Raw genomic sequence first — 26,090 nt, 5'->3', positions numbered from 1 at the left:
AGAATGAAATAGAAAATATGGAATTAGAATAGAATACACAATAATACATAGAATAGTACAGAATAAGAATACGATTAGAATAAGAACAGAATAGAATTAGAATAGGAATAAATAAAATATAGAGAATAGAATGCAGAATAGAATACAATATACAATAGAAAATAGAATAGAATAATAGAATATACAATATAGAATAGAATAGAAAATATGGAATTAGAATAGAATACACAACAGTACAGGGAATAGAACAGAATAAGAATAGTATCAGAATAAATAGAATTAGAATAGAAACAAAACAAAAAGAGATTTTAAATTTCCGCCTTCGGATACCATTGGCCAAGACTGGTTGCCCGGCTCTTCCGAACTACATCTCCCGGCATGCCCTCCTGAAGACCGACCAACCCCCCCCCTAAAAAAAATAATAAACCCCATTGCGGAAGGGCGCTGCGCCCGATCCCAGAGCCTTCCCTTCCCCCTCCCCCCCGGGCGCGCAGAAGCTTAGGATCGCCCGTGGGGGCTCGAACCTGGGGCTCGTCCTCCGCCCCCGCCTTCCCTTGGGAGGGGATGATGATGATGACGCCCCCTCCCCAAGTCCGAAGTCCTAAGCCCCTTGCTTGGCCGAATTGCTATTGCGTGCTACTCTCATTTGCAGCGGGCGCCAGGTTGCAGACCCGGGCTGGCTAAAGCGAGCCCAGGAGGCCGCTGCGTCGAGCCGGGGGCGGCGGCTCCGGGGGGAGGAAGAGGCGGCCTTGGGGCGGGGACTGCCGGCTTCCTCGGCCTGGAATTCCCGGGCGGTGGCGGCTAGGATTCGGGGAGTCTTGCGGCCGTCGGTGGGCGCCCGCTTGGCGTTGGGTGAGTTGAGCATCTCCAGGCTGGGTTCTCACGCCCCCCCCCCGGCTTTTCCTCGCTTCTTTTGCCCCCCCCTCTCCCCACTTAGTCCCCCCCCCCCAAATTATCTGCATCCTTCGCTGCTTTGTCTCTTCCCCCTGCTCCATGCTTTCTTCTTCAGCCTGGCTACTACAAAGCCCATCTTTCTTCCCTTAGCCCCCTCTCTCTCCTCCCCCCCTTGCCAGCTTTTGGATGGATGGCGTTGCAAAAGGCCTGGCGTTCCCTCGGAGGGATTGCAAAGCCTAGCATCCCCAGCCAGCTTTCCCCCAGTTCCAAGGCCTGGCATTCTCCCCCGCCCCCATGGATTGCAATACCTAGAATCCCCAGCCAGCATTCCCCAGATAATAATAATAATAATAATAATAATTAATAATTTAATTTGTTAGCCGCTCCCTCTCCACAAGGGACTCGGGGCGGCGTACAATAAAAACATACATAAATACATATAAGCATACACATACATATACATACACGGACACAGACACGGAGGAGGTAACAATTACATATATCACAATAATAATAATAAAATTAACCATTAAAAATACCCCATAATAAAATTACAAATTTAAAAGGACTGTCAGGAGGAAAGGATAAACTACGGTTGAGCCAGGCCAGATAATTGAAAAAGGTGGGTCTTGAGCTAGGGCCTAGCATTCCCCCCCACACATGGATTACAAAACCTAGCATCCCCAGCCAGCTTCCCCAGATGTAATGCCCAGTGTCAACCTGGATGGATTGCAAAACCTAGCATCCCCAGCCATTATTCCCCAGATGCAAGGCCTAGTGTCCCCCCCCATGGATTGCAAAACCTAGCATCCCCAGCCAGCTTCCCCAGATGTAATGCCCAGCGTCACCTAGATGGATTGCAAAACCTAGAATCCCCAGCCAGCCCCGTGTGTGGATGCCAGGGTGGTCTCCTGCCTTTCGAGGGAGGGACGATGGTTTGGGGCCAAATGGTTGTCAGAACGACCTGACCTGTTAAATTCCTGACACTCAGGAATCTGGTGATACTGCCCTGAGGTTGGGACCCCTTGAACCAAGGGAAATGGCACCCCCATGCTGCTGATTGTGGGAATTGCAAGGCAACCTACTTGTCTGGACTCCCATAATCTGCTTTCTCTCCCCATATGCTAAAAATCTGCAATTTGCGGCTCTGGAGCCCCTTGTGGCTCTTTTATCCCTCTGCTGCGGCTCCCTGTCGCTGGTCAGCTGTACAATTGATAGGGCTTTCGGATAGGACAGGTAGAGGAAAAAGGATGCCGCACTAGGAGGAGACTCTATGGTGGGGGAACTGGACTTCTGGTTGGCTCCAGAATTGGGGGGCGGGGCAGGGGGCAGCTTCCGTTTAGGACCTTTGTGGCTCTTTGAATGTTTTAAGGTTGCCGACCCCTGCCCTAAGCCAAGATTCTTGGTTTATTTTAACCCGAGTTAGTATTTCTGTAAAGCGGGACAGGTAGTCCTCGACTTACGACCGCAATGGAGCCCCTAATTTATGTTGCTAAGCGAGACCGAGATTTGCCCCGTTTGATGACTTGTCGTATTTGTGAAGTGAATCCCTGCCGCTGCTAAATGAGTCATACGGTGGTTAAGTGAATCCGGATTCCCTGGGTCGCAAAAGGGGATCACGCGACCCCGGGGACTCTGCGACCGTCGTAAATATGAGCCGCTTGTCAAGCATCCAAGCTTAAATCACGTAGCCATGGGAATGCTGCAACGGTCATAAGACACTTTTTTTCAATGCCGTTGTAACTTTGAATGGTCACTGAATGAACCGTTGTAAGTTAAGGACTATCTGTATTGGGCGTAGGGGTAGATCACCTCATCTGAGGATTGCTGGATCCAAAAAACGAGGCAAGACTGTTTAGAGAGGCAGCCGTTCATTTAAAGCAGCGCTGGCCCCTTTAAGACAGATGGACTTCAACTCCCAGAACTCCTACTGGCTGGGGAATTCTGGGAGTTGAAGTCCCCCCGTCTTAAAGGGGCCACAGTTCACAAATCGCTCATTTCAACCCGTCTTCTTTTCCCCTCTCGATTTTCTCTCTTGTACTTCTTCCTTATTGCCTTATTCATTCCATTCCTCCCCCCCTTCTGCAGACGCTTCCCATGGACACCAGCCCCCCGATCCAAGATCCCGGGGGTCCTCGAAGGGATTTTACCACCTCGGCTTCGGAGGCGGGCCCTCCCTCCTTTGAATGGCTGCTGGGGCGCCTGGGGGCCCGGGGCCAACGTCGGCAGCGCCTTCTACTGGCCCTCAGCTGTCTTCCCTGCGTCCTCGTGGGTTTGGCTTTGGGTTCAGACGTCCTGTTCGCTCTCACGCCTCTGCGTCGTTGCGGGGACTCCAACGGCACCAAGCTGCCCGATAATGCCACCTGTCATGGCCCCCATGGTCAAAGTGGGGACTCTGGGGGACTCCCCATCCTCACCAGCAACCCAGTGACAGAGGTGAGTATCTTCACCACTTCGTTTTCCTGAATCTGGACATCTGAATGGAGCTGAGTGTTTACTGGCCAGATGCCTTTCCTGTCACCAGTGCTGAGTTTTGCTCCGCAGTATATTCTCATTGTGATGATTTATGCAAAAGACTTCAAAAATGCAACCTAGGAAATAGAGAAGAGGCAGCCTTGCCCCAGAGCTGCACAATGGGTGGAGAAAGAGAAGGAAGAACCTTCGGGCTGTAAAAGAGATGGTGGGAGATTGAAATAGGTAGTCCTCGACTTACAACTGTTCGTTTTGGCGACAGAAATTACAACGGCACTGTAAAAAAGGGATTTAAGAGTGTTTTTCACACTTACGACCATTGTAGCCTTCCCAAGGTCACATGATCAAAATAGAGACGCTGGGCAACTGACTCATATTTATGACGGTCGCAGTGTCCCGGGGTCACGTGATCCCCTTTTGCGACCTACTGATTCACTTAACAACCAAGTTACTAACTTAAGAATCACAGTGATTCGCTTAACAACTGTGGCAAGGAAGGTCGTAAAATGAGACAAAACTCAACGGCCTCGCTTATCAGTAGAAATGTGGCGCTCAATCGTGGTCGTAAGTCAAGGACTACCTGAAAAGAGTCCTGTCGGTGACAGAAGTGACTTAACAACCAGTCTTCGTACTTACGACGGTGGCAGCATCCCCACCGTCCCGTGATCTTGCTTAGCGACGGATTTTTTTTCTCAGCTGAATTGTGGTCGTACGTTGAGGACTACTGGAACTTTCATGGTTGCTGTTCACGTAGCTTTAGGATAAAAGTAGAATTCGGTTAACGTAGCCTTACGCTAAAGTAGAATCGCGGCTTTACGTGGCATTATTAAGTGTACGTTAATCAAAGCGAATAAAAGATTCGTCGTCTATTTTCCTTTTAAGTGTTTTAGGCGGTTCTTGAGTCGCAGAGATTGGAGGCCGCCAAGGAAAAATCAAAGACTAAACACGTCAAAATGTCAAAAAGGAGAATGTTAAACGTGTTATCTGCAGATGGTGCAACTGGAAACGTGTTAAAACACAGATTAGGGATTGTTTGTGTTAGTCAAAGCTGCTTCTGGGCCGAACAATGGAGAAACGGGGCGTTGTTTTCCTCCACAAACAAAAGAAGAAAGGGACACCAATTCCGAAATGTGATCAGCAAGAGGTTTTCCGTTGGTTTTATTCAAGACCGTGAAGCCCATTTAGGAAACGTGGCGTGGCTTTGATCTTTGGAAAGAGAAATTTTATTGAATGCTTCTAGTTTTTTAAGTATTGCGCTAGCAGAGCTGGCAGCCGATTCGGAGAGTGAGGAGGGTTGGGGAAGAACCTGGGCCAGTCCTGGAGTCTGGGGAAGGCTCGGAGGAGGGATCTGCGTCGGAGGCAGAGAGGGGGCCAGAGCCGTCCGACAGTTATCAGCTGCCTTCAGAGTCGGACATCAGTGAGGCAGAAGAGCAGCTGGAGCCTGTTCCCAATATGCGCAGAGCTGCCAGGAGAAGGGAACAGTTAAGAACAGCGGTCGGTGAATGGCCCTTCCCAGAGGAAATAAAAGAGGAGCGACAGGGGAGTGGAGTTTGCAGGAGGCCATCAGTTCGTTTAATTAGTGTGAAGATTTGTTCGTGGCTCTCAGAGATTCCTTGCCGAGTATTTTCTTGTACATTGTTGCCTTTGGAAGCTTATCAGCCTGGCAACTGTCCAAGGACTGAGAAGGTTGGTGTTTGAAATTCACCCTTGAAAGACTGTTTGCTGGGACTTAACTAAAGATCTGAAATGTTGATTTCTGAATGTGGCAAAAGAAAGATAGGACGCAAAATGGAACGCTTCATGATTTCGGACAGTGTTCGGACCTAGGCTTCCTGAGGCAGTAAAAAGCACACGCTTCCTTCCAAGACCTCTCTTTTTATTTCAACGGCTGTGAATGATGTTCATTCAGACCCCGTAATGAGCCACAAATAGTTTGTCAAGAGTCCGACAGAAGTCTGCCACAGTCTTTCGGGAGAAGGCTGATAAGCACCCACCTTTCTCTCCCTTGAAACGCTGCCAAAGGCCTAACTGGCAGTTAGCTTTGCAAGCCACACGGAGCACAGAGTCTAAACGGAGCTACAAACTTTAAACCGACCACAATGAACAAAGTTGCTTCCTGCAAAGGCTCATGTGCCTTTGCTCCTTCTTTATGTCCTATGGGAGGGGGCCAATCATCTCCAAGCCTTACTCCCGAGTTGCCCCTTTTGTCGTGACTGTTCTTGCCTTCTGGCAACTCTGCGCATGCATGCACTGGGAACAGGCTCCCCCTGTTCCTCTGCCTCGCTGATGTCCGACGCAGAGCCCTCGTCCGAGCCTTCCCCAGACTCCAGGACTCGCCCATGCCCCTCCCCAATCTCCTCACTGCTGCCAGCTCCGCAGGCCACCGGCAGACCACCGCAGATGGTTCTTGGCATACGACCACCCACGGAGCCCCAAATTTGCTAAGGGAGACAGTGGCTCGGTGAGTTTTGCTCCATCTTATGACCTTTCTCGCCGTTGTCGTTAAGTGAATCGCTGCAGTGGTTATGTTAGCCGCTCGGTTGTTAAGTGAATCTGCTTTCCTGCCTCCTCCCTTGACTTGGCTCATCCAAAGGTCGCGGAAGGGGAATCATGTGACCCCAGGGACTCTGCGACCGTCGTAACTATGTGTCGGTTGCCAAGTCTCTGAATTTGGATCACGCGACTGGGGCAGGTGCGACAAGGACCGTAAGCGTGAAAAAGGGTCATAAGTCACCTTTTTCACAGCTGTTGTGACTTTGAACGGACACTAAGTGAACCGTTGTAAGATGAGGACTACGGTAGTTCGATGCTAAGCCAGGAGTGTGAGTTGGCGGTGTGCTGCAGCTGTCAAAAAAGCCAATGTAATGTACCGTATTTTTCGGAGTATGAGACGCACCAGAGTATAAGGCGCACCAAGGTTTTGAAGAGGCAAATTAAAAAAAAAGTAGGTAGGTAGGTAGAGGGATAGAGAGGGAGAGAAAGAGAGAGAAATACGGTAGGTAGGTAGGGAGAGAGAGAGAGTAGATAGGTAGGTATCCGATTTAAATTACGCATTTGTTCCTTCGAAGGTGTGAATGAAGGAATTAAATATATATATATATATATATATATATATATATATATATATATATATATATATATATATATATATGTATGTATGTATTTATCAGTACAATTACAACATATATATATATATATATATATATGTATGTATGTATTTATCAGTACAATTACAACATATATATATATATATATATATATATATATATATATATATATATATATATATATATATATATATATATATATATATATATATATATATATATGCACATTTTAAAAATCTTTTTTTTTCTTTGTCCGCAGTGGTCCCTGGATCATTCTGGCAGCTGGGTGATCCCTCTGGAGCAGATCTGTTTCCTCCTGGGCTTCGCAGCAGGAGCCGTTTTCCTGGGTCACCTGGTGGACAGGTAAATGGGAAGGTTCGGACGGGAGTTTTTGGTTTGTCAGTTAAATGGTGTTGCTATTTATGGTTTTCATATGGTTTTTTTATTGGTTAATTATTTTTACAGATTGCTAGTCACTTAGGGGGCCCCTCCAGATGAGTGGCATATACAAGGAAGGAAGGAGAGAGAGAGAGAGAGGGGGGAAGTAAGGACAGAAGGAAGGAAGAAAAGAGAAAAAAGGAAGGAAAGAAAGAGAAAAGGAATGAAGGAAAATGGAAGGAAAGAAAGAGAAAAGGAAGGGAAGACAGGAAAGAAAGAGTAAAGTAAGAAAGAAAAAGGAAGGAAGGAAGAGAAAAAAGGAAGGGAAGGAAGGAAAGAGAAAAGGAAGGAAGATGGAAGGAAAGAAAGAAAAGTAAGAAATAAAAAGGAAGGAAGGAAGGAAGGAAGAGAAAAAAGGAAGGGAAGGAAAGAAAGAGAAAAGGAAGGGAAGACAGGAAGAAAGAGAAAAGTAAGAAAGAAAAAGGAAGGAAGGAAGAGAAAAAAGGGAAGGAAGGAAAGAGAAAAGGAAGGAAGATGGAAGGAAAGAAAAGGAAGGGAAGAAAGGAAAGAAAGAAAAGTAAGAAATAAAAAGGAAGGAAGGAAGAGAAAAAAGAAAGGGAAGGAAAGAAAGAGAAAAGGAAGGAAGATGGAAGGAAAGAAAGAAAAGTAAGAAATAAAAAGGAAGGAAGGAAGGAAGAGAAAAAAGGAAGGGAAGGAAGGAAAGAGAAAAGGAAGGAAGATGGAAGGAAGGGAAGAGAAAAGGAAGGGAAGAAAGGAAAGAAAGAAAAGTAAGAAATAAAAAGGAAGGAAGGAAGGAAGAGAAAAAAGGAAGGGAAGGAAGGAAAGAGAAAAGGAAGGAAAGAAAGAAGAGGAAGAAATAAAAAGGAAGAAAGAAAGAGAAAAAAGGAAGGGAAGGAAGGAAAGAGAAAGAAGGAAGGAAGGAAAGAGAAAAGGAAGGAAAGGAAAGAAAAGAAAGGAAGAAGAAGGAAGGAAGGAAGAAAAAGCGAGGGAGAAAGGGAAGAGAAAAGTAAGAAAAAAAGAAAGCAGAGGAAGGAAGGAAAGAAAAAGAAAGAAAAAGAAAAACTCAAGTATAGGTAGTCCACCATTTTCAGCAGTTTGTTTAGTGGCCATTTAGAGTTACAGCGGCACCGAAGAATGTGACTTACAACCGTTTTTCGCACTCAATGACTGTACCAGCATCCCCATGGCCACATGATCGAAATTCAGACAACTGACTCGTATTTATGACGGTCGCATCAACCAGGGGTCACCTGATCCCATTTTGCGACCTTCTACGAAGCAGAGTCAAAGGGGAACCGGGATTCGCTTAACAGCCGTGTCGCTAACTTCGCCACTGCAATGGTTCGCTTAACGACGGCGGCAAGAAACATCGTAATATGGGGCAAGGTTCACCTTGACAAACGTCTCGCTTCGCGATGGGAAACGTTCGGCTCAGTGGTGGGTCGTAGGTCGAGGACTCAGAAACATTTGTTTAACGATTCTTCGGCGCTGGCAAAAGGGACTTCCCACCAGTCTTCACACTTACGACCGTTGCAGGTCACGCGATTGTGACCTTCCCAGCCGGCGTCTGACAAACTCTCGTTTGGGGATGACAGAGTCGCTTAAGCGACCGTCTTACTGGCTTAACAACTGCCGGGATTCACTTAAGAACGACGGCAAGATAGGTCGCAAAACCTACGTACCGACACCGCTCGGATCAACAATGCGGAAAAGCGGGCAAAATCCGGCACAGCTCACTTAACAACCGCCTCTGCCGTCCCGATGAGGGTCATACGTCGAGGATTGCCCTGTAATCTCTCGATTTCCTTTGCTTTTCGCAGTATAGGGCGACGGAGTACTTTGCTCCTGGCGCTGACTCTCGGCTGCCCCGTGGGTCTCCTGGCAGCCTTCGCCGCCTCTCCCTCCGTCTTCATACTGGGCCGGTGCCTGTGGGGCACAATGCTAGGTGCCATGCAACTCGCTCTCTACGTTACCCGTAAGTACCACGCCGGGGCTTCCGTGCATCGCCCCACCAAATTGGGATTTCTTTGGACGGCTGGATGAGACCCACAATCCTGGCTTAGGAACCGAAGCGCTGGCTGTGAATTATGTTTTTAAAATATGGCAAGGCCTGAAGCCTAACGTATTTCTTTCGACGCCCTAAATTTTTGCCGGTTTTTTGAATGAGTTTTAAAATAATAGTCCCAAAAGGAGGAAGGAATAAAATGCAATTAGGACGGGGAAGACATATATAAAAGTATAACGGAGTCGGAAGGGTCTTTGGAGGTCTTCTAGTCCAACCCCCGTGCCCAGGGAGGAAACCCTATATCATTTCAGACAATTGGCTGTCCAATCGCTTCTTTAAAAATTTCCAGTGTTGGAGTACCCAAAACTTCTAGTGGCAAGTTGTTCCACTGGTTAATTCTTCTAACTGTTAGAAAATTCCCCATTAGTTCTAGCTTGCTTCTCTCCTGGATTAGTTTCCACCCATTGCTTCTTGTCTTACCCTCTGGTGCTTTGGAGAATAAGTTGACCCCCTCTTCTTTGTGGCAACCGCTGAGATATTGGAAGACTGGTATTATGTCATCCCTAGTCCATCTTTTCATTAAACTAGACATACCCAGTTCCTGCAATTGCTCTTTATATGTTATAACCTCCAGTTGTTCTGACCCTTCCTTAACAGAAGCAAGAAACATACAAAAGGAGTCCTTCAAGGAGTTAACTGCAGTACAGACCTTATCAGTTCCTTGCGATAATTGCAAGGGCAGCTCCCAGGCTGGCAAGTAGTCTTTGTGGCACGAAACCCCATGAGCAAAATCTTCAGAAATACGAACTGTTGTCTCCTACGACCACCACTCCCCTTTCCTTCTATTTATTCCCCAGCCAGGGAGGGGCCGTTCAGCGTCCACCTGTGCTTTGCTTCCCCAGTCGACTCCTTGTCCTCCCTTGTTCTCCTCTCCTAACTGCTCTGTGCATATGCACATCCGGAGCAGGCCCCAGCCGTTCTTCCTCCTCACTCAGCCTCCAAAGGCAGCTGCCTTTCTGGGAAATGTCGGACCTCTTCTCCAGAGACCCTGAAGGTAGGACAAGAAGCAACAGATGGAAAGCCACCAAGGAGAGAAGCAAGCTGGAATGAAGGAGAAACTTCCTAACAGGGAGGACAATTAACCTGTGGAACAGCTTGCCACCCAAAATCGTGGGCGCTCCATCACTGGAAGGTTTGTAGAAGAGATTGGACTATTTGTCCCGCGTGATATAGGGGTCTCCGGCCTGAGCAGGGGGTTGGACTAGAAGACCTCCAAGGTCCCTTCCAACTCTTGTTAGTTTGGTTTGTCCAATCTTGAAACCAGGAATACGTCGGGCCTTCAAATGCAGCTATTCCAAAATTAATTCAAATTAGCTATTTGTCTGAAACGGTATAGGGTTTCCTGCCTAGGCGGGGTTGGACTAGAAGACCTCCAAGGTCCCTTCCAACTCTACTATTGTATTGTATTATTGTAATTCCAAAATGCTTGAAACATGGATTGTTTACGCACCGTAAATTGTGGGAGATTTGAGAAATGCTTCATCAGACGTGGATTACAAATCCCATCATCTTCTGCCCTTATCCTTAAACTTGGAGAAGCACTTAGCTGCTTGTTCCCTTTTTTTAAAATTTGCTAATTTTGCTGTGCTGTGTGGGTTGTTGTTGTTGGTTTTTTTTTTTTTGCTTGCTTAATTAATATAATTATGTTAATTTTCATTCCTTTTCATTAAGGCGGATAATATTACATGCCCTTCGGTGCCTTGAAAAATAGCTGAAATTAAATAACAGACAAAATGGGACTGGGGTGGAGGGGGAAGGTAGTCTTCCACTTAGGACCATAATGGAGGCCAGAATTATCGTTGTAAGTCATGCCGGTCGTTAAATGAGTCCTCACGTGACCGAGATGATTTAATACCCTTTTTTGGCAGTGCTTGTTAAACATGGCTGTTAAGTGAACATTACAGTTAAGTGAGCCCATTGTCCATAAATGTTTTCCGGAAAAATGACCAGGGAATTCTGAGAGTGGAAGTCCACCCATCTTAAAATTGCCAACTTTAGAGAATGCCGCGGTAAACTTCCAGCTATGGTTTGGATTACAGGTCGTCCTCGACTTACAACGGTTCCATTTAGCGACCGTTCAAAGTTACAGCGGGCCCTGAAAAAAAAACTTTGGACCATTGCAGCATCCCCGTGATTTTGGACTCACGTTTATGACGGTTGCAACGTCCCAGAGTGAAATGTTTTGCAACCTTAAATTAATAGAGAACCAGATTCACTTAACGGCCAAGTTGCTAACTTCGCCACTGCAGTGGTTCGCTTAACAAATGTGGCAGGAAAAGTCGTAAAATGGGCCAAAGCTGACTTTTTAAGTTTCCTACTTCGGATAGAGTAGAATAGGGTAGAGTAGAATAGAATATTGGATAGGATAGAATATGGAAAGAATAGAATAGAATAGAATTAAATAGAATAGAATAAAATATAGAATGGAATAGCAATAAAGCCTACAAACGTGAAATTAGGCACATATGTTCCTCTTGGCTTCTAGGTGCTTTATTATTATTAACACACTGATGCTAAGGAGTTAGACGTTCTACTCCCCCTCCCCACCTGAAAAGAATTCTGTTCCAACTGCCACTTGGGCGTGGCCAGCGCGAGACTCATCCGGCCTGCGGGCTGGTAGTTTAGACATTCTACTCCCCCTCCCCATCTGAAAAAAGCTCTGAGGCTAAGGAGTTAGAATGAGGGAGAGAAGGGGATAAAGATAGGAGAGGCCTCTGTGGGGCAAGCCTGAGGGAGAGAAGGGGATAGGAGAGGATCAATGGGACCAGCCTGAGGGAGAGAAAGAGGAGAGGAGAGGCTTCTGTGGGACCGTAACTACTCATTAATTTTCAAGCTGTAAGTATTGGTTTATCGAGCCCGATCAATAGTTTCGTAGTGGAGCACGGGTATCCAGCTAGTAATACATAAAATATAAATGCATTTTGTGCTCCATTCTGGTCGTAAGGTGAGGACTTGAGCCTCTATTCTGCCTCTTGAGTTACAACGCCCTGCCTGCCTTCTCTCCTTCCCTAGGTTTGGAGTTGTGTTGTCCTTCGCAACGGCTGCCGGTAGCCATGGCAGGAGACCTTGTCCAGGTGGGAGGTCACTTCCTTCTCCTGGGTCTGGCGTGGGTCTGCGGCAGTTGGCGTGTTCTACAAGGGGTCATCTCAACCGGAATGGGGGTTTGCCTGCTGTATGGGTAAGTTGACTTACCTTTCTCCACACTGGGTCAAGCAACGTTGAGGAAGGGATGCCAGAACCATTAAAAGGAGAGAAATGGCCACTCGGCCCCAGGAAAGAGCAACGGGTGAGAAGGAAAGTCAATATCAAACCATCTTGATGCTGTTCCCTACCAGAGACTGGGAATCCGAAGACAAGAAAAAAAAATATTTGGAGGAATATACATACATGGTTAGAGAAAATGATAAAACAACGTAAAGATTTCAAATATTTTTGTTAGGTATATTACGAGAAAAATATGACAAAAGGGAATATATATTCCATAGTACGTGTCTTGACCGCATCAATAATTCTATTTGGACAGCACTTGAAAAATAAGGAAACTTTTGCAGATGACAAAAATACTAGATTGCGTGGAAATGGATACGTTAATGTTAAAGATAAAAGATAAAGAAGATACCGAATATTTTTCAACATGGGAAAGGTTAGATAATAGAAGCAAAAATTAGAAGTTGAAAGATTATTATTATGTATAAGTAAATAATATTATTTCACTATTATCTCTCTATATAAAAGGCAAATACCACTCACTCATCAAGAAATCTCCAGAACTATAAAGCCTACGAAGTTGAAATTTGACACGTATGTTCCTCTTGGCTTCTTAGGTGCTTGCTAAGAAAGGATTTTTCAAAATGCCATCAGATCATCAGTAGTTCTTATACAGTACAATATATTATATTAACACACGTTGATGCTAAGGAGTTAAGATGTTCTACTTCCTCTCCCCACCTGAAAGGAACTCTGTACTAACTGCCAGTTGCCTCACATTAACACGCTCTGATGTTAAGGAGTTAGATATTCTACTCCCCCTCCCCACCTGAAAGGAACTCTGTTCCAACTGCCAGTTGCCTCATATTAACACACTCTGATGCTAAGGAATTAGACATTCTACTCCCCCTCCCCACCTGAAAGGAACTCTGTTCCAACTGCCATTTACCTTACATTAACACACACTGATGCTAAGGAGTTAGACATTCTACTCCCCCTCCCCACCTGAAAGGAATTCTGTTCCAACTGCTAGTTGCCTTATATTAACACGCTCTCGTGTTGCCCCCTTCACTAGACCGGGCGTGGGCATGGCCAGTGCGTGACTCATCCAGCCTGCAGGCTGAAAGTTTAGACATTCTACTCCCTCTCCCCACCTGAAAAGAACTCTGTTCCAACTGCCCGTTACCTTATATTAAGACACTCTGATGCTAAGGAGCTTACACATTGTACATTAATTTTCAAGCTTTAAGTATCAAGCCCGATCACACAGTTTCGTAGCGTAGCACGGGTATCCGGCTAGTCCCTTATAAAACCAAGGAGATGCGCTGATCTTTCTGCATTTCAGGAATGCGAGGCAAAAATTGCATAAATCTGCATAAATCGTAGACCTCGGGTTACTTCCTGCCCTCCTGCCGCCTTCCAGAGGACAATTGGCTTAGTGAGAAGACAAATGGACGTGTTTAAATTCAGCCATTGCCATGGAAATGTTTTAAATAAGGCTTCCCACGGGGCTGCTGGGAGCTGAGCAAGATACACAAGGCTCTATTCCTTGTGTTTCCAGTTTTGTCTTGAATTGTGACGTTCGTCGGAAGGCCCGTTTTGGCCACACGTTAGAGAGGAGTTTGGGAGAAATTTCTCAGCCCTTCCAAGTAGGCCATAGTGGGAACGAGCACCCAAGGTCTCTCAAATGCTGCTTTATTGTTAATATAGAACCACAGAATCTTGAAATCTTGGCAAGGCAGTTCCTCATTCCAGGTTTAATCCTTGTTTGTTTGTTCATCTTCGCTGGATGAGGCTTGTTTCTCCCTATTTATTAGCAGAATTGTTTGTTTGCAAGATGAGCTCCCTTCCTGTTTTGGCTTTTTATTTTTATTGAACATGAATTACAAAACCTTCCTTCCTCCCTCCCTCCTCCCTTCCTTTCCTCCTTCCTTCCCCTCCTCCATCCTTCCTTCCCTCCCTCCTTCCTCTCTCCCTTCCTCTTTAATTTCTTTTTTAAATCTTCTCCTTTTTTCTCTCTTTCTTTCTTTCTCCCTCCCTCCCTACTTAATATTTCCTTTTTAAAATTCTCTCCCTTCCCTCCTCTCACTCTCCCTCTCCCTTTAATTTTTCTTTTTTAAATTCCCTCCTTCCTTCCTTCTCTCCCTCCCTCCCTCTTTAATTTTCTTTTTTAAATCCTCTTCTTCCTTTCTTCCTCCCTCCCTCCTTACTTAATATTTCCTTTTTAAAATTCTCTCTCTCCCTTCCTTCCCTCTCCCTCCCTCTTTAATTTTTCTTTTTTAAATCCTCTCCTTCTTTCCTTCCTTTCTCCCTCCCTCCCTACTTAATATTTCCTTTTTAAAATTCTCTCTCTCCTTTTCTTCCCTCTCCCTCCCTCTTTAATTTTTCTTTTTTAAATCCCCTTCTTCCTTTCTTCCTTTCTTCCTCCCTCCCTCCTTACTTAATATTTCCTTTTTAAAATTCTCTCTCTCCCTTCCTTCCTTCCCTCTCCCTCCCTCTTTAATTTTTCTTTTTTAAATCCTCTCCTTCTTTCCTTCCTTTCTCCCTCCCTCCCTACTTAATATTTCCTTTTTAAAATTCTCTCTCTCCCTCCCTTCCCTCTCCTTCCCTCTTTCATTTTTCTTTTTTAAATCCTCTCCTTCCTTCCTTTCTTCCTCCCTCCCTCCTTACTTAATATTTCCTTTTTAAAATTCCCTCTCCCTTCCTTCCCTCTCCCTCCCTCTTTAATTTTTCTTTTTTAAATTCCGTCCTTCCTTTCTTTCTTTCTTCCTCCCTCTCTCCCTACTTAATATTTCCTTTAAAATTCTCTCCCTCCTTCCCTTCCCTCTCCCTCCCTCTTTAATTTTTCTTTTTAAAATTTCCTCCTTCCTTCCTTTCTTCCTCCCTCCCTCCTTACTTAATATTTCCTTTTTAAAATTCCCTCTCCCTTCCTTCCCTCTCCCTCCCTCTTTAATTTTTCTTTTTTAAATTCCGTCCTTCCTTTCTTTCTTTCTTCCTCCCTCTCTCCCTACTTAATATTTCCTTTAAAATTCTCTCCCTCCTTCCCTTCCCTCTCCCTCCCTCTTTAATTTTTCTTTTTAAAATTTCTTCCTTTCTTCCTTCCTCCCTCCCTACTTAATATTTCCTTTTTAAAATACTTTTCCCTTCCTTCCTCTTCCACCCTTCTGCCTCCTTCCTCCCTCTTTATTTATTTTTTTAAATTCTCTCCTTCCTTCCTTCCTTCCTTCCTTCCTTCCTTCCTTCCTTCCTCCCTCATTAATTTTCCCTCTTTTTTTAATCCTCCCTTTCTCCCTAGCTGCCCAGGGTTGTATCCGGAATCTCCCCGTTGGCTCTTGGCCACCCGTCGTACAGCTCGGGCCAAGGACGTCTTGTTAGCCCTGTGCCAAGATGGCAACGCCCAGGAACCCGAGACCCGGGAGGCCCTGGATGGTGAGTATTGCAGCTTGCCAAAAAAAAAAAAAAAAACCCTGTCATTCCAGTTGGTTGACTGGGCATTGCAGCATTACCATAGCACAGTGTGTGAGTTGTAAACTGGGATCCTTTCGGCACAATTCTGAGATAAGTTAGCACTTTGTAATTGCATGTTTGTGAGTCAAGTTAGGACGTGAGAACTTCAACTCCCAGAAATCCCATGACTGCTTTTGGGGGTCTTTAAGACAGAGGACCCAGAGTCGACCTCCGTCGTGCAGGGCGACCCCTTGAGCAAAAGGGAGACTGTGATCTTCGATCCGGTCGAGGCGTGGCTGACCCTTCTTGTGGCATCTGCGGCACGCTGAAGCTTTGAAAGGGCAAGCGGTCCTGGCGTGGTTGCCTCCACTACCAAGGCAGCTCCCCGCGGTCTGGCGGAACGGCTGCTGCGCTTGGCGCCTAGGCACGGCCCCCAGCCGGTCCACCTGGTCCTCGTCCTCGAGATCGTCCGATGGCACGAGCTCGTCTATGAGGCAGGCTCGGTTGGGCTGAGGAGGTAGCTGGTTGTTGAACATCTCAGCCGTGGACTGGTCAGACAGCTCCGCGGCTCTGGCCTCTTCCACCGCCTGCTGCGGTGTGATCTCCGGTCGGGCCAACCAATGCCGCCTCAGGCGGAGGTTCCGGACCCCGCACACGAATTGCTCCACCGGCGAGTCGTCCAGGTCAGCGGACTCGCACGGGATCGCAGCCATCCTCAAGGATTGACGGAATGGGCTGACGGGCTCGGATTCCTTCTGTACGCGTTGGCGAAAGGCGTCACGGTGTGCGATCCTTGAGGGAGCTGGAGCGAAGTGATTTTTTAACTTGGCGTGTCCCAGGGGAGGGCATGAGCCGGCAGTGGCGCGGCGAGAGCCCTGGCAGAGTTGAACATGACCGGACCCGCAGCAGCTGAGGAAAAAATAGACCTTGCGGTCCGCGGGCAGGTCGTAGTTGCCGTTGGCGATTAAAAAACACTCGAAGCGTCCCATGAACCCGGCCCACGTTTCGCCTGGGGTTCCATAAGGAGCGACGGGAGGCATTGACGCCATGGTAGTGTCCGTGAATAGGACGAGGAGGCGAGAGCGAGAGGGGGGGGGAAACGTCGCCTTGTCGGCTGAGGGAACTGAGGGAGCTATTTATACAGAGTCGTCAAGCAGGGTAGCCAATAGAAACGTCCTGAGTAGCCCGCGCTCAGCCAAGCCGCGTCTTAGCCAATCAGGCGCTGCTTGGCTGTTGCTGGCTGTCAGGTCGTAAGTCGAGGATAAGAACACCCATGGCTGGTTTGGGGGCCTTTAGGACAGTGTCTTTCAGCCTCAGCTGCTTCAAGATGGTGGACTTCAACTCCCAGAATTCCCATGGCTGGTTTGGGGGCCTTTAGGAAGGGTTTTTCAGCCGTGGGCACTTGAAGATGGGTAGACTTCAACTCCCAGAATCCCCATGGCTGGGTTTGGGACCTTTAAGACAGTATTTTTTCAGTCTCTGCCATTTGAAGATGGGTGGACTTCAACTCCCAGAATCCCCATGGGTGGTTTGGGGGCCTTTAGGACAGTGTTTTTCCGCCATGGCTGCTTCAAGATGGTGGACTTCAACTCCCAGAATCCCCATGGGTGGTTTGGGGGCCTTTAGGACAGTGTTTTTCCGCCACGGCTGCTTCAAGATGGTGGACTTCAACTCCCAGAATCCCCATGGGTGGTTTGGGGGCCTTTAAGACAGTGTTTTTTCAGTCTCTGCCATTTGAAGATGGGTGGACTTCAACTCCCAGAATACCCATGGGTGGTTTTGCGGGCCTTTAGGACAGTGTTTTTCCGCCATGGCTGCTTCAAGATGGTGGACTTCAACTCCCAGAATCCCCATGGGTAGTTTGGGGGCTTTTAGGACAGTGTTTTTTCAGTCTCTGCCATTTGAAGATGGGTGGACTTCAACCCCCAGAATCCCCATGGGTGGTTTGGGGGCCTTTAGGACAGTGTTTTTTCAGTCTCTGCCATTTGAAGATGGGTGGACTTCAACTCCCAGAATCCCCATGGGTGGTTTGGGGGCCTTTAGGACAGTGTTTTTCCGCCACGGCTGCTTCAAGATGGTGGACTTCAACTCCCAGAATCCCCATGGGTGGTTTGGGGGCCTTTAGGACAGTGTTTTTCCGCCATGGCTGCTTCAAGATGGTGGACTTCAACTCCCAGAATCCCCATGGGTGGTTTGGGGGCCTTTAGGACAGTGTTTTTCCACCTCGGCTGCTTCAAGATGGTGGACTTCATCTCCCAGAATTCCAATGGCTGGTTTTGGGACCTTTAAGACAGTGTTTTTTCAGTCTCTGCCATTTGAAGATGGGTGGACTTCAACTCCCAGAATCCCCATGGCTGGGTTTGAGGCCTTTAAGAGAGTGTTTAAGCATGGCTGGGGAATTCTGGGAATTGAAGTCCACTCATCTTTAAGCTGCTGAGATTGAGAAACACTGCTGTAGACATCAGCTCTCCTGGTGTGATAACATCTCCACTGATGGACCTCCGTTTTTCCTTCCTCCACTGTCTGATCCGGCCCCTCCCATCTCCCGCCAACCCTGCAGAGCTGGACAACGCTTGTCATCTGCCTGCAGCTGCCCAGATTTCACTCCGCACCCTCCTGTCCTGCAGGAACATCTGGAAAAACATTCTGATCCTTGGTTTTACCACGTACGTTGAACTTTGCATGCTACTAGACCCTATGGAGGCTTCGGGAATGGTGGGGTAGACTTGTGGGCGGCTGAGAGATGTAGAAATTCTTAGAACGGGGGGAAAAAACAGTGAAAATTGAAGTAAGGGGAACTTGGTAAAAGAGGCAAGGTGCTAGCGAACATTTTTTAGGTAAATAATTCATGCATAATGTGAGACTAGAACTCCCTGTTGCCTGGAGATTGGACCAAAGTCACCCAAGTTGTCTTTCATGCGTAAGGTAGGACTAGAACTCCCCGTCTCCTGGTGATTGGACCAAAGTCCCCCATGTTGTCTTTTGTGCATTATGTGGGACTAGAACTCCCTGTCTCCTGGTGATTGGCCAAAGGTTACCCAGTTGTCTTTCATGCTTAAGGTAGGACTAGAACTCCCCTTCTCCTGGTGATTGACCAAACGTTACCCAGTAGTTTTACATGCATAAGGCGGGACTAGAACTCCCTGTCTCCTGGTGATTGGGCCAAAGTCACCCATGTTATCTTTCATGCATAAGGCGGGACTAGAACTCCCTGTCTCCTGGTGATTGGGCCAAAGTCACCCATGTTATCTTTCATGCATAAGGCGGGACTAGAACTCCCTGTCTCCTGGTGATTGGGCCAAAGTCACCCATGTTATCTTTCATGCATAAGGCGGGACTAGAACTCCCTGTCTCCTGGTGATTGGGCCAAAGTCACCCATGTTATCTTTCATGCATAAGGCGGGACTAGAACTCCCTGTCTCCTGGTGATTGGACTAAAATCACCCAATTATCTTTAAGGTGGGACTAGAACTCCCTGTCTCCTGGTGATCGGACTAAAGTCACCCGTGTTCTCTTTCGTGCATAATGTGGGACTAGAACTCCCCGTCTCCTAGTGATTGGCCCAAGGTCACCCAGTTGTCTTTCATGCATAATGTGAGACTAGAACTCCCTGTCTCCTGGGGATTAGCCCAAAGTCACCCAGCCAACCTTCGTGCCTAAGGCAGGACTAGAACTCATGGTCTCCTGGTGATTGGACCAAAGCCACCCAGGTTGTCTTTCGTGCATAAGGCAGGACTAGAACTCCCTGTCTCCTGGTGATTGGCCAAAAGTTACCCAGTTGTCTTGCATGCATAAGGCAGGACTAGAACTCCCTGTCTCCTGGTGATTAGCCCAAAGTCACCCAGCCAGCATTCGTGCCTAAGTCAGGACTAGAACTCATGGTCTTCTGGTGATTGGCACAAAGTCAGCCAGCCATCTTTTATGTCTACGGCAGGATTTGAGCTCACAGTTCCTTGCTCTCTAGTCTGGTGCCTTAACCACTGGACCAAAGTGATTTTCTTATTTGTCTCTTGTGGGTCCTTTTAACGTCGGTGAGATTCTTCCTTCCATCCTAATTGCGTCGGGGGTATCCTGGTTTGTTCTCGTGCTTTTGAGACCCTGAACCTAAGCTTAAGCCAATTTTTGGTTTCTCCCTTCGGCTCGCTCTCCTTCAGATTCATAGCCCACGCGATCTCCCACTGCTACCAACAGGTCTGGGAGTCGCTGGAGGACCCACGCGCCAAGTTCTACTTCCCCTTCCTGTTGTCGGCTGGCAGCGCCGGTCTCGGGTGCCTCTTTCTGTGCCTCACCGTACACCGGTATGGACGTCGCGGGATTTTGCTCCTCACCACCACCCTGACCGGCATTTCCTCTCTGATCCTGCTGGGGCTGGGTGAATGTAAGTACCCCAGGCTCAATTTCTAAGGAAAATCTTCAGCCTAAGATGTAAAGCTAGAATAGAGTAGGGTAGGGTAGATAGGATATAAAGTAGAGTAGAGTAAAATAGAATAAAGTGGAATATAGAATAGAATAGAATACAATATAGTACAATACAATACAATAGAATCTAGAGTAAAGTAGAATCGAATCGAATCTAGAGTAAAGTAGAAAAGAATAGAATATAGAGTAGAGTAGAGTAGAATAGAATAGAAAGTAGAATAGAATATAGAATAGAATAGAATATAGAGTAAAGTAGAATCGAATAGAATACAGAGTAAAATAGAATAGAATAGAATCTAGAGTAGAGTAGAATATAATAGAATGTAAAGTAGAATAGAATATAGAATGGAATAGAATAGAATACAATACAATACAATAGAGTAAAGTAGAATAGAATATAGAATGGAATAGAATAGAATACAATACAATACAATAGAGTAAAGTAGAATAGAATATAGAATGGAATAGAATACAATACAATACAATAGAGTAAAGTAGAATAGAATATAGAATGGAATAGAATACAATACAATACAATACAATAGAGTAATGTAGAATAGAATATAGAATGGAATAGAATAGAATACAATACAATACAATAGAGTAATGTAGAATAGAATAGAGTAAAGTAGAATCGAATCGAATCTAGAGTAAAGTAGAAAAGAATAGAATATAGAGTAGAGTAGAGTAGAGTAGAATAGAATAGAAAGTAGAATAGAATATAGAATGGAATAGAATAGAATACAATACAATACAATAGAGTAAAGTAGAATAGAATAGAGTAAAGTAGAATAGAATAGAATCTAGAGTAGAGTAGAATAATAGAATGTAAAGTAGAATAGAATATAGAATGGAATAGAATAGAATAGAATACAATACAATAGAATAAAGTAGAATAGAATAGAGTAAAGTAGAATAGAATAGAATCTAGAGTAGAGTAGAATAATAGAATGTAAAGTAGAATAGAATATAGAATGGAATAGAATAGAATAGAGTACAATACAATAGAGTAATGTAGAATAGAATAGAGTAAAGTAGAATAGAATAGAATCTAGAGTAGAGTAGAATAATAGAATGTAAAGTAGAATAGAATATAGAATGGAATAGAATAGAATACAATACAATACAATAGAGTAATGTAGAATAGAATAGAGTAAAGTAGAATAGAATAGAATCTAGAGTAGAGTAGAATAATAGAATGTAAAGTAGAATAGAATATAGAATAGAATACAATACAATAGAGTAAAGTAGAATAGAATATAGAATGGAATAGAATAGAATAGAATACAATAGAGTAATGTAGAATAGAATAGAGTAAAGTAGAATAGAATAGAATCTAGAGTAGAGTAGAATATAATAGAATGTAAAGTAGAATAGAATATAGAATAGAATACAATACAATAGAGTAAAGTAGAATAGAATATAGAATGGAATAGAATACAATACAATACAATACAATAGAGTAATGTAGAATAGAATAGAGTAGAATAGAATAGAATCTAGAGTAGAGTAGAATAATAGAATGTAAAGTAGAATAGAATATAGAATGGAATAGAATAGAATACAATACAATACAATAGAGTAATGTAGAATAGAATAGAATCTAGAGTAGAGTAGAATATAATAGAATGTAAAGTAGAATAGAATATAGAATAGAATACAATACAATAGAGTAAAGTAGAATAGAATATAGAATAGAGTAGAATACAATACAATAGAATATAGAGTAAAGTAGAATAGAATAGAATAGAATAGAATGTAGAATAGAATAGAGTAAAGTAGAATAGAATAGAATATAGAATATACAATACAGTACAATATAGAGTAAAGTAGAGTAGAATAGAATAGAGTGTAGAGTAGAGTAGAATATAGAATAGAATAGAATAGAATAGAATAGACATTAGAAGTCTTTAACCCCTTAGAATAAAGTAGAACAGAACAGAAGCGTTTGAAGGGACCTTAGAGGTCTTCTAGTCCAACCTGTGGACATGCTGGCTGAGGGATTCTGGGAATCAAGGTCCACGGGTGCTGAAGTTATCAAGGTTGAGAAATAAGTTATCAAGCGGGAGTAAGCTATAAATAGAATAAATGAGTTTATTGCAAGGATCGTTGTACAGAAAAGTGCTACCCCGTATTAATTATCTGTGGTTGTCAAGCCATAAATCTCGCCGTTCAGTTGTAGGGCAAATAAAAAGAGGCAATATGCCTTTCTCCTATTAAAAAAAATCAATTCCTAAAATCATCTTTCAATTTCAGGAGAAGAATTTAAAAAATAAAATCTATGTTAAAGCCTCCCTGGGAAATAGAAAAATTGGGAGGAATGATCCAAGAAAACGTTGAAATTGGCCATTTAACTTTATCAAACACCTTTTTTCTCTCTCTGATGAGATAGCTATAAATGGCTGTTGCGGGGTCATCCTGGTTTTGGGAATGTGCTGCTGTCCAGATGTTGGACTACAACTCCCAGCAGCCCCGGCCTGTTTGACTTCCCCTTCTCTCCCTTTTTTTGTCATTTTCACACCTTCCGTTTTGTCTTCCGTTGCAGATCTCAACAACGCAGCCCGAAGAACGTTTTCCATTCTCGGACTCTTCACTTCCCACGCAGCCGGCTCCCTCAGCATCTTCTTCGCTGCTGAAGTCATCCCCACCATAATCAGGTCAGGGGGAAAAGCCCCCCCTCCCAAGAGAATAGGGAGGGGTTCCCAGGGTAGAAAAATAGAGAGTTAATGCAGGGGTCCCCAACCTTTGGGCCACAGCCTGCTACCTGAGGGCTGAGGCCTATTCGCAAATGGGGCCACGGGAGTGGCAGGCATGCAACCCTACTCGCACAAGTCATGGGCACATGGACCCGCCACTCACAAATAAAGCTGTGTGCTCACACCTGCACTTCACCCAAAATCATTCCCTCTTGCCCTCCCTCCCCACCGCACTGGGCGGTCGCTGAGTTAAAGCACAGAAAAACAGCTTTCGGGGAAGTGAGGAGAAATCTCCAGTGTAAATTTACACCCTTCCATACCTTTTCATCCACCCATTTTGTCTTCAAGTGTCTAGTCCTCATGATTACAGCTTTTTCTTCTTCCTTTGTTTCCTTCTGCCTTCCTTCCTTTCATCCATCCATCCATCGATCCCCTTTCCTTTCTCCTTCCTAACTCTCTCCTTCCCTTATTATTTTTCTTTTTTTTCTCATTCCTTCCTACCTTCCTCCCATCCATTCATCCATCTTTTCCTTTCTTCTTCCATTCTGCCTTTCTCTGTAGTTGTTCTTTCCTTTTCTTTCTTTTTTCTTTCTTTCTTCCTTCCTTTTTTCCTGTCCCCTTCCTTCCTCTTTTCCTTTCTTCTTCCTCCCTTCCTATTTATCTCTTTTCCTTCTTTCCTTCGTCACTCCTTTCCTTCCTTCTTTCCTTTCCTCCCCCATCCTTTCCTTCCTTAATCCTTCTTCCTTCCTTCCTTCTTTCCTATCACTTGTCCTTTCTCTTCCCTCCCTCCTTCCTCTCTTCCTCCTTCCTGCATCCTTTCCTCCCTGCGGAAAACTTGAGGCTCCTGCTAATCTTAACAATTTTCATCCACAGAGGGAAGGGTCTCGGCATCACGCTGGCCCTGGCCTCTCTCGGAGGGCTGAGCGCCCCGCTGTTGCGGGTGCGAGAGCAGCACGGCTCCTTCCTGGAACACATCGTCTTGGCCTCCCTCAACATCCTGGCCCTGCTTTGCCTGCTCCTGCTGCCTGAGACCAAACGCAAACCCTTGCCCGAAAGTTTGCACGACGGAGAACTTTACCGGAGGCCTTCCCTGCTCCGGCGGGCCGGCGAGTCTGTGGCCCGGGACTCCCACAGTGTGACACGGCGAGATGATGTGCCCTTGCTCTCTACCCCAAATCCTGTCAGCTGATGTCACGGCGGGCTCGGTTTGAGCCTCGACGGGTGGGCTCATCCAGCGAACGCAAGAGCCGAATGGAAGCCAGGAGGAAGGGGGAAAAAATTCAGATTTGGGCTTTTTCTGCTTCTGGCGTTGCACGAAAGGAGTCACTTCATCTGCAAATGGAGTCATTTGCAGCAAAAAAGGAGTCACCAGCAGCAAAAACTCGTTTATTTAAACGGACAGACTTAAATTAGAAACTAGGAGTCATAGCTAGTTGCCCCAGAATTAGCTAGCGTAGCGTCTCTCAATTTTGGAAACTTAAAAGATGTGTGGACTTCAACTCTTTAACTACCTATTGCCTTTTTTAAAATTTGCATTGCAAACTTGAGGATGGTTGTGTGGGGTTTATTTTTTCCCCACTTCCTTAATAATTTAACATAATTACGTTAATTTTCATTCCTTTTCATTTGGACGGATAATATTATACACCCTTGGGTGTCCTGCGGCCTGCCTTGAAAAGAACAGAAATTAAATAACAGACAAAATAGAAAAGAAAATAGATAGTCCTAGATGTAGGACCATAATGGAAACCGGAATTATGGTCGTAAGTCATGCCGGTCATGAAATGGGTGACCAACTTAATTTTACGACTTTTTTTTTGGGCAGTGTTCGTTAAGCAAATCGCGATTGTTAAGTGGTTAAATGAACATCGCGATTGTGAAGCGAGCCAATTGTCCACCATTTTTGTTCCCGGAAAACGACCCGGGAAATTCTGGAGTTGAAGTCCCTACATTTTCAAGTGCTTCAGGTCAAGAAACGCTGAATTTGGAAGCAGCAAGGGAGACCTTTAATGTACTCACTATTCTTTTACTCCAGAGACGAACTGAAATCTTAAATTTAAGGCAAATTTCAGTCAAACGGGCAGACGATTCTCCGCGGACTATCGAGGAGAGAAAGAAAAATCTGAAAATTTGTTCCCCAGAAGAGAATTTTTAATACCCTTTCTGCTTTCGGCAATGGAAGGATTTGGGGGTGCTTACGAACTCAAGGATACGGGGTTAAGAGTTGTGTGTCGAAACACTTAGCTAGGAGGTCGAGCTAATCCTTCGGTTTTTAAAATCGGATTTTTTTTTTAAAAAAAAGTTCTTCGAGGGACAATTTGGGGGTTTGGTGGGAGGTAATTCTGTTTTTATTTCCGTTTTACCGATGTCGGACATGGAAATTAGGGCCGAGTCTACGGACTGACGTCCGAGAGAGGATTCGAGAGTTCGACCTATGCATTCATCTCGTTTTTAATAATTGTGTCTGTGACACACTTCTCGTTGCAAAGGGCTTGCGTTCGGGACATTGGACCAGAGGTAACCAAATCCCCCAAACGAAGACTTATTTCAAATCCTTCCCTCCCCGAAAGAAACCGATGGCTGGATCAGACGAGACGAGCAATGTTCTTCGTTGCACTTCTCGACGGACAGTGCGTTTTGGTCTGGGCTCCCAAAATGTCCAATTGTCGGCCGATAAATTCTTCATTGAAGCTCGCAGCGAAGAGAAACAGAAAAGAACGCTGTCTACGAAGACGACGGTTCCCCCAACCCCCAAATCTGGAATGTACCGATAGTTCTCGACTTACGACCACCATTGAGACCCAAATGTCTGCGGCTAAGGGAAAGTTCAGCGAGTTCGGGACCATTTTCTTGCCATGGTTGTTCAGTGAATCGCTGCGAGTCAATCGGTAACAGGGCAACACCGCGAGATACGGCAATGGTGGTAAAATATGAGTCAGGAAGCCTCTGAAGTTTAATCCCGGTGAGCGGGGAGATGCCACTGTAAAAAAATGTCGCTTTTAGTTGGACCTTCGGTTGCTAAACCCACTGTTGTAAATTGAGAACTTCCCGTATGTTCCATTTTTCTGATCGGTTGCAAATCATTTTGGGAGGGGCCTCAGAATGAATAGCGGGTTTTATTACCGATGAAGGAGGAGAGATGATGGCTGAAGTAACGGCGTAGCGTCGTACCCAGGAGAAGGACCACTCAGGCCGATGCACACGTGTGTGCAAGCACTACCACTTTTTGCTCCCGTGGGAGTTAAACATGCAACCCTCCCACCCCCATCCCCCAAGCCCCTTGTAGACTCAAAAAATTTTGGACTGCTTTGTAATCATGAAGGGAAATAAAACACTGACTGTTAATAAGTTAAATAAAAGGAAATATATAATCCATTCGGAAAA

The 26,090-nt window shown here is 45.3% G+C and overlaps 1 protein-coding gene across 1 annotated transcript; it reads left to right on the top strand.

The window, feature by feature from the left end:
* The first annotated feature begins 560 nt into the window (after positions 1–560).
* SLC22A17 (solute carrier family 22 member 17) lies at positions 561–26,090 on the top strand. Its single transcript, XM_081969416.1, has 10 exons — positions 561–852; positions 2,983–3,330; positions 6,733–6,836; positions 8,693–8,847; positions 11,950–12,115; positions 15,440–15,573; positions 18,152–18,257; positions 19,746–19,969; positions 22,556–22,667; positions 23,580–26,090. The coding sequence occupies exons 2-10, from the start codon at positions 2,992–2,994 to the stop codon at positions 23,893–23,895; spliced, it is 1,656 nt and encodes a 551-aa protein (XP_081825542.1). The 5' UTR covers positions 561–852; positions 2,983–2,991; the 3' UTR covers positions 23,896–26,090.

Source organism: Natrix helvetica (assembly GCF_964273705.1).
Source record: "Natrix helvetica genome assembly, chromosome: W".
NCBI classification, from domain to species: Eukaryota; Metazoa; Chordata; class Lepidosauria; order Squamata; family Natricidae; genus Natrix; species Natrix helvetica.
Note: the sequence above shows the minus strand (reverse complement) of the source record. Positions and strands in the feature narration are given on the sequence as shown.